Source organism: Bombina bombina, chromosome 2, assembly GCF_027579735.1.
Source record: "Bombina bombina isolate aBomBom1 chromosome 2, aBomBom1.pri, whole genome shotgun sequence".
NCBI classification, from domain to species: domain Eukaryota; kingdom Metazoa; phylum Chordata; class Amphibia; order Anura; family Bombinatoridae; genus Bombina; species Bombina bombina.
In genome coordinates, this window is record NC_069500.1 from 1,155,413,310 (window position 1) to 1,155,426,408 (window position 13,099).

General features: G+C 39.9%; 1 protein-coding gene across 2 annotated transcripts in view; it reads left to right on the top strand.

The window, feature by feature from the left end:
* The window catches only part of GALNT7 (polypeptide N-acetylgalactosaminyltransferase 7), a 493,314-nt gene that overhangs the window by 102,504 nt on the left and 377,711 nt on the right, over positions 1 to 13,099 (top strand). For both annotated transcript variants that reach the window (XM_053703830.1, XM_053703829.1), the window contains exon 2: positions 2,176 to 2,624. In XM_053703830.1, the coding sequence (XP_053559805.1) occupies positions 2,176 to 2,624 (449 nt within the window). The remainder of the gene's footprint in view (positions 1 to 2,175; positions 2,625 to 13,099) is intronic.

Genomic DNA, 13,099 nt, shown 5'->3' on the forward strand with positions numbered 1-13,099 from the left:
TATATATATATATATATAAAATGCATATTTGCCAAAAGGGCATCTACCATTTGTGTATTGAGGAGGAAACATTTCTGCATGGTTTTAAATATAGAATTTCTACAGCATTGTCAAATAATCATAAATACACTGCTGCTAAAAAAATGTGTTTTTATGGACCTCTAGCCCCACCATACAACTACTACCACACTGAAGTTACAATCCAAAATTGCACAAAGAAATAAAAAACATTTGCTAAGTAAGTCCTACCTCCTCTTCAAATGAAAGTGATCTGCCGTCTGACTCACGCACACACTGTACAAAGTGCCAAGTCTGTCTCACACTGAGCACAGTGGTTTAGTGCACACTAAGAAATCCTCTCAAATGCTAATACTTTACTCCTTGCAATAAAATTTCCCATGCTCAATTAGCACTCTGCTGTAATACCCACTGGTGGCTGCCAAAATTTATAAAAAAAAAAAAAAAAAAAAAAAAATTTTTTTTTTTTTTTTTTTTTTTTTTTTTTTAGTTCTTGCCTCATGGGGCCCCCCTGGCTCATTGGGCCCCTGACAGGAGTCACCCCTGTCACCCCCTGATGGCGGCCCTGCTCACATTTAGGAACCTCAGTAAACAATGCATTATTGCAAAGATGATATACAGCTCAAAATGGGGAATCCCATGTAGCTTTGGATGTCCAGAGGTTCCAGTGTAAGAGTTTGCCTATTAGCAATGCAGTTGTACCAAAGTGTCCGATAAAAGTATGTGAAATAAAAATGTTATCCTTTGAATAATCTGTCACCTGACGCTTTTCGAAGGCTTTCACGATACTGCCTTCTTCATCAGATGAAGAAGGCAGGATTGTGAAAGCCTTCGAAAAGCGTCCTATATGCAGCTAAATCCCAATGCATGAGATGACATTATCCCCTTGCAGGGGTTAAACACACAGGCCCAGATTACAAGTGACAAACTAATACTAACGCAGGATGCAATAGCACTATCGCTGGACCTCGCTAAACTTAGCACGCAAATTAATATTACAAGTCTATGGTAAATCTATTTTACCAGAGAAGGTTTAGTGCATCTAACATCGCTCTAGGGTGCCTATTACTTTCAATGGATATCGCAGCTGCACTAAATATTGCTGATATTACAAATTGAAAGTTATTGGTTGTGCTCAAGTCCAAATAGTAGAATTAGTGCGACTTGAGACCTGAAGTAAAGTGTAAGGGTTAAAAAAAAAAAAAAAGTATTACACTCATATATTCACATTTTTAATTAAAAAAACAAAACATCTATATTGATAAAAAAGTTTTAAAAGGGTTAAAAAGGGTGTGTATACATGAGTGAAAAACAAATGTGAATGTGAAGTATTCCTTATGCACCTTCTGCTTTATCACAATTGGACCTAGGGCATTTTCAGGTTAGCATGCAAACAATAAATGTAAAAGGTTTTCTTTAGAATGCCCCAAAGAAGTCTATAGGGAGAAGGATTTAGCGCAGTCATGGTATCTGAAGTCTTGAAGTTAGCGCACCTAGACCTTTTGCTCTCGTAATAATTTTTTATTTTCATCTTGTAATACCATCGTAACCTGGGAGCTCTAATGTTTTACCTTAAACGCAGTTGGAGCATGTTATTGCACTATTGACGGCAAATAATGCATTTTCTTTCTGCATGTTAATGTCCCTGTATTCTCACCCCCCCCACGCAATATTAATATTTAAATAAACACAATGTAAAAAATGCAACATACATTTATTATTTATTTTGCTTTTTTTTGGTTAGTTTCCCTCTGAAATCTGTTTTTTTTTATTCTCTTCTATAAATGCTGAAGATTATAGTATATATATTACTTGAGATACAGATCACTGCCGGCATGGGTGCATGAGACTACAGACGTTTGCACTTTATGTCCTATTTACATAAAAAATTTACAAAACTATATTATGTTTTACTATAAACGTTTTTTCCATGTAATTGGCAAATTGTTACAAAAAAATTACATTTTCTTTCTTAAAATATTTATTTTATTACAGCTACTTGCATTTAATTGATAAGTGGTAATGATTCTTTGTTTTCTTTTAGTAATTGACCATACATGGCTATTACATAGCACACTGTGATACTTTTCACATTTATTGGCACAGTAACTGGCCAGGTAAATAATACATTTCTGAAATATTTTGCTTTGCTTACAGAATGAAAACGCAAACCTTCCTCAGCTGGGGAAAGCAGAGAACAATATAGCTCCCAAGAACAATTTAGAGCCAGTCGTACCTTGGCCTCATGTTGAGGGAAAGGAGGTTGACCTTGATTCTATTAGAAGAAAAAGTAAACCAAAAAATTATTTTGAAGGGAAGGCTAATAATCAGCAGGATATCATGCAGAAACAATATCTCACTTTCAAGCCTCAAAAACATATCTGCTCTGATCCCGTGCTTCGTGCAGGAGTCTTGGGGAACTTTGAATCTAAAGAGCCAGAGCCTCAAGGAGTGGTGGATGGCCCAGGAGAGGGAGGAAAGCCTTTTGATTTGGGAGACGACTACAAAGAATCAATTCAAGCCAGCATTAAAGAATTTGGATTTAACATGGTCGCCAGTGACATGATTTCATTGGACCGTACAATCAATGACTTGCGTCATGAAGAGTAAGAAAACCTGTTTTTTTTATATAATATAGTTAAAACAGTAAAAAAGACAAGACATATTGCAGAATTTCAATTATACTTAATTTAGGAAGGTAAAACTAAATTTAGGAAGATAAAACTTGAACCTTTCTTGAAATACATCTTAGTGTATAAAGCAAGTTTTTTTTTTAAAATGTTTTATTACTTTTTTTAATAAAATTTTGCTGATTTATTTATTTTAAAAGGACATTAAACAGTGAATAAATGCTAGATATAATGATGTATTTAAATCACAGATTAGCCTAAGACTATTTATATGTGTATTTTTAAATGCTGAACAAATAGAAAAGCTTTAGTTTCTAAAAAGTAATGGCTGCTGCCATGTTGAAACCAAGGTTTACCTTATCTTACCTGCTGAAGATAATTGGGGACATCTAAAGTGTGCAAACAATGGCTGTGTGCAATGTTAAAGGGACGACATTAAACACATATTGTAAGATGCATTATGCTTTTATATCTGCAAATAATTTGCAGTGGAAAATGTTGCTTTATTTTGTCACTTCTATTTTGAAATGTGCTTCGTTCTCTTGGTATTCTTGTTGAAAATGAATATACACGTATTCTACACTAGTTGGAGCTGATTGGTTCCTGCACACATTTATCTCTTGTGATTGGCTAACTAGATGTGTTCAGCTAGCTTCCAGTAGTGCAATGCTGCTCCTTCAGCAAAGGATAACAGGATAATAATGCAAATTTGTCAACAGAAGTAAGTTAAAAAGATGTTTAAAATTGTATATTCTACCCAAATCATGAAAGAAAATGTTTGGGTTTCTTGTCCCTTTTAAGATGGTTTTGCACAGATTCCGCTTAGTTAATTAATAATTTATTAAACTGGTATTTAAACAGACATATATTCATTTCCAATCTCCATCATTGCTAAATATAAATACACATTCAAATGTACACAATAATATTCACACCTAAACTACCTAGTATGCTATTAGAAAACAATGTTTTCCTATCATGATTGTTGATGCAAACTGATAGAGAGAGAATGTGAAGGAGAGGAGTAGGCAAGCACTAGTTCACAAAAAAAATAGATAACAGTATTAACCCAAGCCTCCAGGGGAGAAAGTGAATCAAGCACAATTTTCAGATGTATTTTACTGCGAAGAGCAGCAAAATAAATCATGAATGTAGATTGCAATAATATTATACTTTCAATAATGAAAATTTTTCTGTTAATATATTACGAGTCTAAGGCAATTATTTAAAGGGACACTGAACCCAAATTTGTTCTTTTGTGATTCAGATAGAGCATGCAATTTTAAGCAACTTTCTAATTTATTCCTATTATCAATTTTTCTTTGTTCACTTTCTATCTTTATTTGAAAAATGGAATCTAAGCTATTTTCTCTTGTAAGGTGTATCCTGTCCACGGATTCATCCATTACTTGTGGGATATTCTCCTTCCCAACAGGAAGCTGCAAGAGGATCACCCACAGCAGAGCTGTCTATATAGCTCCTCCCCTAACTGCCACCTCCAGTCATTCTCTTGCAGCTCTCGACAAAAGAAGTAGCTAGAGAGATGTGGTGATTTTTCTGACTCAGGGAAGACACTTCAACCTGATTCTGATATGTCTACATTTAAATTTAAGCTTGAACACCTCCGCATGTTGCTCAGGGAGGTTTTAGCAACTCTGGATGACTGTGACGCCATTGTAGTCCCAGAGAAATTGTGTAAATTGGATAAATACTTCGCAGTGCCTGTTTACACTGATGTTTTTCCAATCCCTAAGAGGTTTTCAGAAATTATTACTAAGGAATGGGATAGACCAGGTGTACCATTCTCTCCCCCTCCTGTTTTTAAAAAGATGTTTCCCATAGATGCCGCTACACGGGACTTGTGGCAAACGGTCCCTAAGGTGGAGGGAGCAGTCTCTACTCTAGCGAAGCGTACAACTATCCCTGTCGAGGACAGTTGTGCTTTTCTAGATCCAATGAACAAAAAATTAGTTTTCTCCAACATTGGTGTGTCCGGTCCACGGCGTCATCCATTACTTGTGGGATATTCTCCTCCCCCACAGGGAAAGGCAAGGAGAGCACACAGCAAGAGCTGTCCATATAGTCCCTCCCAGGCTCCGCCCCCCCAGTCATTCTCCTTGCCGCTCTGAACAAGTAGCATCTCCTCGGGGATGGTGAGGAGTTTGTGGTGTTTAGTTGTAGTTTTTTATTCTTCTATCAAGAGTTTGTTATTTTAAAATAGTGCTGGTATGTACTATTTACTCTGAAACAGAAAGAGATGAAGAGTTCTGTTTAAAAGAGGATTATGATTTTAGCAGACAGTAACTAAAATCAGTTGCTGTTCCCACACAGGACTGTTGAGATGAGAGAACTTCAGTTGGGGGGAACAGTTTGCAGACTTTTCTGCTCAAGGTATGACTAGCCATTTTTCTAACAAGACTGTGTAATGCTGGAAGGCTGTCATTTTCCCTCATGGGGATTGGTAAGCCATTTTCTTAGTCTCAAACAGAATAAAGGGCTTATTATGGGCTATACACTGGTAGACCCTCTTAAGGGCTAAATCGATTGCTTTATTTAAGTATTATATGCAGTTTGAAGTTGAATTTCACACTTTTATAACATTGGGGAACGTTTTTTTAGCACCAGGCACTTGTTAAGACACCTTCCCAGTCAGGAAGGGCCTTTCTCTGTAGTAGGCAGAGCCTCATTTTCACGCCATTACTGTGCAGTTACTTTTGAGTACAGTACATGCAGCTGCATGTGTGTGGGTCTGGAATCCACTAAAAACGTTCCTAGAAGGCTTCATTTGATATCATATACCCCCCTGGGATTGGTGAAGTCGCAGCAAAGGCTGTAGCTGGGACTGTAAGGGGGTTAAAATTAAAAACGGCTCCGGTTTCCACATTTTAAGGGTTAACAGCTTGAAAATTGGGGTGCAATACTTTGAATGCATTAAGACACTGTGGTGAAAATTTGGTAAAGATTGGATAATTCCTTCATAGTTTTTCACATATTCAGTAATAAAGTGTGCCCTGTTTAACATTTAAAGAGACAGTAACGGTTTTGTTTTAAAACGGTTTTTGTGCTTTATTAACCAGTTTAAGCCTGTTTAACATGTCTGTACCTTCAGATAGATCATGTTCTGTATGTATGGTAGCCAATGTGGTTCCCCCTTCAAATATGTGTGATAATTGTGCCATAGCGTCCAAACAAAGTAAGGACAGTACTGTCACAAATTGTAAAGTTGCCCAGGATGATTCCTCAGATGAAGGAAGTAGACATAGTCCTACATCATCTCCTTCTGTGTCTATACCAGTTATGCCCGCGCAGGCGACCCCTAGTACTTCTAGCGCGCCAATGCTTGTTACTATGCAGCAATTGACGGCAGTAATGGATAACTCCATAGCTAATATTTTATCCAAAATGCCAGCATTTCAGAGAAAGCGCGATTGCTCTGTTTTAAACACTGTAGAGCAGGAGGGCGCTGATGATAATTTTTCTGTCATACCCTCACACCAATCTGAAGTGGCAGTGAGGGAGGGTTTGTCAGATGGGGAAATTTCTGATACAGGAAGAATTTCTCAGCAGGCAGAACCTGATGTTGTGACATTTAAATCAAAATTAGAGCATCTCCGCGCATTACTTAAGGAGGTGCTATCTACTCTGGATGATTGTGACAATCTGGTCAACCCAGAAAAATTGTGCAAGATGGACAAGTTCCTTGAGGTCCCGGTGCACCCTGATGCTTTTCCGATACCTAAACGGGTGGCGGACATAGTGAATAAGGAGTGGGAGAAGCCAGGCATACCTTTTGTCCCTCCTCCTATATTTAAGAAATTGTTCCCTATGGTCGACCCCAGGAAGGACACATGGCAAACAGTCCCTAAGGTCGAGGGGGCGGTTTCTACTCTAGCCAAGCGCACGACCATTCCTATTGAGGACAATTGTGCTTTCAAAGATCCTATGGATAAAAAATTGGAGGGTTTGCTTAAAAAGATTTTTGTACAGCAAGGTTACCTCCTTTAACCTATTTTGTGCATTATTCCTGTCACTACAGCGGCGTGGTTCTGGTTCGAGGAACTGGAAAAGTCGCTCAGTAGGGAGACTCCGTATGAGGAAGTCATGGACAGAATTCACACACTTAAGTTAGCTAATTCCTTTATTTTAGACACCGCTTTGCAGTTAGTGAGGTTAGCGGCGAAAAATTCAGGGTTTACAATTGGGGCGCGTAGAGCGCTCTGGCTAAAGTCTTGGTCGGGGGATGTATCTTCCAAGACAAAATTGCTTAATACCCCTTTCAAAGGTAAGACCCTTTTTGGGCCAGAATTGAAAGAGATTATTTCAGACATCACTGAGGGAAAGGGCCATGCCCTCCCACAAGATAAACCTTTCAAGGCTAAGAATAAGTCCAATTTTCGTTCCATTCGCAATTTCAGGAACGGACCGGCTTCCAACTCGGCAGCCTCTAGACAAGAGGGTAACGCTTCCCAGACTAAACCAGCTTGGAAATAAATGCAAGGCTGGAACAAGGGTAAACAGGCCAAGAAGCCTGCTGCTGCTACCAAAACAGCATGAAGGGGTAGCCCCCGATCCGGGACCGGATCTAGTAGGGGGCAGACGCTCTCTCTTTGCTCAGGCTTAGGCAAGAGATGTTCAGGATCCCTGGACACTAGAAATAGTCTCTCAGGGTTTTCTTCTGGAGTTCAAGGAACTACCCTCAAGGGGAAGGTTCCACATGTCTAACTTATCTTCAAACCAAATAAAGAGACAGGCATTCTTACATTGTGTAGAAGACCTGTTAAAGATGGGAGTGATACACCCAGTTCCAACTGTGGAACAAGGTCGGGGGTTTTACTCAAATCTGTTTGTAGTTCCCAAAAAAAGAGGGAATTTTCAGACCAATTCTGGATTTAAAAATTCTAAACAGATTTCTCAGAGTTCCATTGTTCAAATGGAAACCATTCAAACAATTTTATCTACAATCCAGGAGGGTCAATTTATGACTACCGTGGATTTAAAGGATGCGTATCTACATATTCCTATCCACAAAGATCATCCAAGGATTTTCACAAGGTGCTAGGGTCCCTTCTAGAGGTTCTAAGACCAAGGGGTATTGCAGTGGCACCTTATCTGGACGACATTCTAATCCAAACGTCGTCTCTTTCCAAAGCAAAGGCTCATACAGACATTGTTCTAGCCTTTCTCATATCTCACGGGTGGAAGGTGAACGTAGAAAAGAGTTCCCTGTCTCCGTCGACAAGAGTTCCCTTCTTGGGAACGATAATAGATTCTTTAAAAATGAAGATCTTCCTGACAAAAGTCAGAAAGTCAAAGCTTCTAAAGCTTGTCAAGTTCTTCACTCTATTCTGCAGCCTTCCATAGCTCAGTGCATGGTAGTAGTAGGGTTGATGGTTGCAGCAATGGACATAGTTCCTTTTGCTCAAATTCATCTAAGACCATTACAACTGTGCATGCTCAAGCAGTGGAATGGGGACTATACAGACTTGTCTCCAAAGATTCAAGTAGACCAGATGACCAGAGACTCACTCCGTTGGTGGTTGTCACAGGATCACCTGTCTCAGGGAATGAGTTTCCGCAGACCAGAGTGGGTCATTGTCACGACCGACGCCAGTCTATTAGGCTGGGGCGCGGTCTGGGATTCCCTGAAAGCTCAGGGTCTATGGTCTCGGGAAGAGTCTCTTCTCCCGATAAACATCCTGGAACTGAGAGCGATATTCAATGCTCTCCGGGCTTGGCCTCAACTAGCGAAGGCCGGATTCATAAGATTCCAGTCAGACAACATGACGACTGTAGCTTACATCAACCATCAGGGAGGAACAAAGAGTTCCTTGGCGATGAGAGAGGTATCCAAGATCATCAAATGGGCGGAGGATCACTCCTGCCATCTATCTGCAATTCACATCCCAGGAGTAGACAACTGGGAGGCGGATTATCTGAGTCGTCAGACTTTCCATCCGGGGGAGTGGGAACTCCACCCGGAGGTTTTTGCCCAGTTTACTCAATTATGGGACATTCCAGACATGGATCTGATGGCGTCTCGTCAGAACTTCAAGGTTCCTTGCTACGGGTCCAGATCCAGGGATCCCAAGGCGACTCTAGTGGATGCATTAGTGACGCCTTGGTCGTTCAACCTAGCTTATGCATTTCCACCGTTCCCTCTCCTTCCCAGGCTTGTAGCCAGGATCAAACAGGAGAAGGCCTCAGTGATTCTGATAGCTCCTGCGTGGCCACGCAGGACTTGGTATGCAGACCTGGTGAATATGTCATCGGCTCCACCATGGAAGCTACCTTTGAGACAGGATCTTCTAGTGCAAGGTCCATTCGAACATCCAAATCTAGTTTCTCTCCAGCTGACTGCTTGGAAATTGAACGCTTGATTTTATCCAAGCGCGGGTTTTCAGATTCAGTGATAGATACTCTGGTCCAAGCCAGAAAACCTGTGACTAGAAGGATTTACCATAAAATATGGAAAGGATATATCTGTTGGTGTGAATCCAAGGGATTCTCATGGATTAATATTCCCAGGATCCTCTCCTTTCTAACAAGAAGGTTTGGATAAGCGATTGTCAGCGAGTTCTCTAAAAGGACAGAGATCTGCTTTATCTGTCTTGTTACACAGACGACTGGCAGCTGTGCCAGATGTACAAGCTTTTGTACAGGCTTTGGTCAGAATCAAACCTGTTTACAGACCTTTGACTCCTCCCTGGAGTCTAAATTTAGATTTTTCAGTTCTTCAAGGGGTTCCATTTGAACCCTTACATTCCATAGATATCAAGTTACTATCTTGGAAAGTTCTGTTTTTGGTTGCTATTTCTTCTGCTAGAAGAGTTTCTGAACTATCTGCTTTGCAGTGTGATCCACCCTATCTGGTGTTCCATTCAGATAAGGTTGTTTTGCGTACCAAGCCTGGTTTTCTTCCAAAAGTTGTTTCCAACAAGAATATTAACCAGGAAATAGTTGTCCCTTCTTTGTGTCCGAATCCAGTTTCAAAGAAGGAACATTTGTTACACCATTTAGATGTAGTCCGTGCTTTAAAGTTCTATTTAGAAGCAACAAAGGATTTCAGACAAAACTTCATTTTTGTTTGTCGTTTATTCTGGTAAGAGGAGAGGACAAAAAGCTACTGCTACCTCTCTTTCTTTCTGGCTGAAAAGCATTATCCGATTGGCTTATGAGACTGCCGGACGGCAGCCTCCTGAACGAATCGCAGCTCACTCTACTAGGGCTGTGGCTTCCACATGGGCCTTCAAGAACGAGGCTTCTGTTGATCAGATATGTGAGGCAGCAACTTGATCTTCTCTGCACACTTTTGCCAAATTCTACAAATTTGATACTTTTTGCTTCTTCTGAGGCTATTTTTGGGAGAAAGGTTTTGCAAGCCGTGGTGCCTTCTGTTTAGGTAACCTGATTTGCTCCCTCCCTTCATCCGTGTCCTAAAGATTTGGTATTGGTTCCCACAAGTAATGGATGACGCCGTGGACCAGACACACCAATGTTGGAGAAAACAGAATTTATGCTTACCTGATAAATTACTTTCTCCAACGGTGTGTCCGGTCCACGGCCCGCCCTGGTTTTTTAATCAGGTTTGAAAAATTTCTCTCTCTATACACTACAGTCACCACGGCACCCTATAGTTTCTCCTTTTTTTCTCCTAACCGTCGGTCGAATGACTGGGGGGGCGGAGCCTGGGAGGGACTATATGGACAGCTCTTGCTGTGTGCTCTCCTTGCCTTTCCCTGTGGGGGAGGAGAATATCCCACAAGTAATGGATGACGCCGTGGACCGGACACACCGTTGGAGAAAGTAATTTATCAGGTAAGCATAAATTCTGTTTTGCAGAAAGACTCTCCCTGCATCTCCGGACTCTAACTTTCATCCATGCTCTCACTGAGAGGCTGACAGGACTACTTTAAACTCCAATCCCATCTCGAAGAGTACTACTCTCCATAAGAGACTACTCTGAAATCTTCTGACACTTCTCTGCCAACCTCCTGTGACGAAAGGCAAAGAATGACTGAGGTTATGAGGAAGTGGGGGAGGTATTTAAGCCTTTGGCTGGGGTGTCTTTGCCTCAGTATTTCCCACAAGTAAGGAATGCAGCTGTGGACTCTTCCCATATTAAAGGGACAGTCTACACCAGAATTTTTATTGTTTTAAAAGATAGATAATCCCTTTATTACCCATTCCCCAGTTTTGCATAACCAACACAGTTATATTAATATACTTTTAACCTCTGTGATTCTCTGCAAACTGCCCCTTTATTTCAGTTCTTTTGACAGACTTGCAGTTTAGCCAGTCAGTGCCTGCTCCCAGATAACTTCTCGTGCACGAGCACAGTGTTATCTATTATGAAACACATGAACTAACACCCTCTAGTGGTGAAAAACTGTTAAAATGCATTCTGAAAAGAGGTGGCCTTCAAGGTCTAAGAAATTAGCATATGAACCTCCTAGGTTAAGCTTTCAACTAAGAATAACAAGAGAACAAAGCAAAATTGGTGATAAAAGTAAAATGGAAAATTGTTTAAAATTACATGCTCTATCTGAATCATGAAAGTTTATTTTGTCCTAGACTGTCCCTTTAAGAAGGAAATATCTATATTAATTAATATTCAATTAAATTGTCTGGTACCTATGTATTATGGACACAAGCTATAAATCTACCTTAACCCAAAACAATTCACTTAAATATCCTGCATGATTTTACAAGAACAATTTGTATTTAACCAGCAACATTTAGTCCCATGCCAATATATGGACTACTAACTTAACAATGCTTAGTTAACAATATAACCAAATATTTCAACACAAATCTTACCAAATCTCAATAAATCTAATAGAACTTCCAAAAAAATATAATTAAGCTATTTTGCCCAAAAGTTTTATAATACTTTGTACACAATTATATTATCCATACATCTATCAAATATTACTGTATTAAGTCGCCTAATCTAGCCACAATAGTACATGCAACTTCTAACTACTTTACAGCAACTCCAAATCAATTTCATAAGCATAAAATACAAAATCTCTCTTTTCCTCTATGGTCAAATTACTTAATTTTGAATATGATTATTCTTACCTAAGCTACCCTAGTCTATGCAATGTTAATTTATAAATACAAAATAACCTTTTAAATCACAGCTACAATTCCACTATAGCTATAGAATACCTTTGATTTAAAATATTGAAAATATAACAGCATCAAAACCGCTTTAAACATTATCCGGATAAACAATATGAGAGTTCAATATCCAGATATTTCTATTGCCATACATGGAGAGAAATATTGCACCAACTTTGGAAGAGAATTAATCCCAATTATCTCTTATCAGAAAGAGGATTCTAACACTTATACTGCGCTCTCAACCCACAAATTATGGGCTCATAGGCTGTTATGGAATATATAGGTTTCACTTTCACTTTGAGAGCTGTGCAGCTTACAAGTTTGGCGCGCATTAGCAGAGACGGTACTGCATTGCGCAGTTTTAATTCCCTCTTTCCTGACTGGGTGTTTATCAGAGAGGAAAATCTCTCTACTGTCTGGGTCATAGGAGGTGAAGAATGCCCCAGCCATTGGGGTATAAGGGTGCTGTTTTTGTGAATAAAATAAGATTGTTTTATTTTCTATAGTTCTCTGCTTATTGCACTAGCGACTGAGGATTCTGTTACTTTAGAGGGTAATCACTCTATTCCTAAAGAGTAATTCCTGTTTATATTGTGAGGAGGCCTTAGATCTGCCCTCTCAATTATGTTCCATATGCCTTGATAATGTGATAATATCAAACTTGTTTGATACCACGGAGCCGTCCACCACTGAGGAGTTGTTGTGTAGTCAGGTGCGTACCTTACATTCTTCTCTCTCTACACATGCAGTTTCCCGTAGCATTGCTGATCCTCCATCTGGAGGGGGCCATTTTTCCACCAGACGTTACTGCGCAGTTTAGACAGCGGTGTCTGCGGCCTTTAATGCTTTACCTCGTCCTGCCAAGCTCAAGTGAAAGGTTACATATTTTACTCCTTCCCAGAGTACATCAGATAATTTATTGGATTTAACTGATATGGGTATCCGAGGATGAAATTCTTTCTGAGACTTCAGAGTATGAACATTCTGGGTCGGAGTCTGCTGCCTCTAAACCTCCGGCTGCGGAGGAACCAGACTTTAGTTTTAGGAATTTGCGCTTTCTTCTAAAGGAAGTTTTTGGCGAATTCAGAGGTTCCAGAGGCCAAATTGCCTGATTAACCTTACAGGGTGGTACCTTCGCCATCTAACAGGAGCAGGGAAGGATAACATTATGAATGAATGGGACAGGATCGGATTCCTTTTTCCCCCTCTTCTACCTTTAACAAATTATTCCCGATCCTGGATTCTCTATGGAGTTGTGAGGTTCCGTCCCTAAAAGGGATGGTGCTATCTTTGCCCTTGCTAAATGTACTACTATCCCGCTTGAG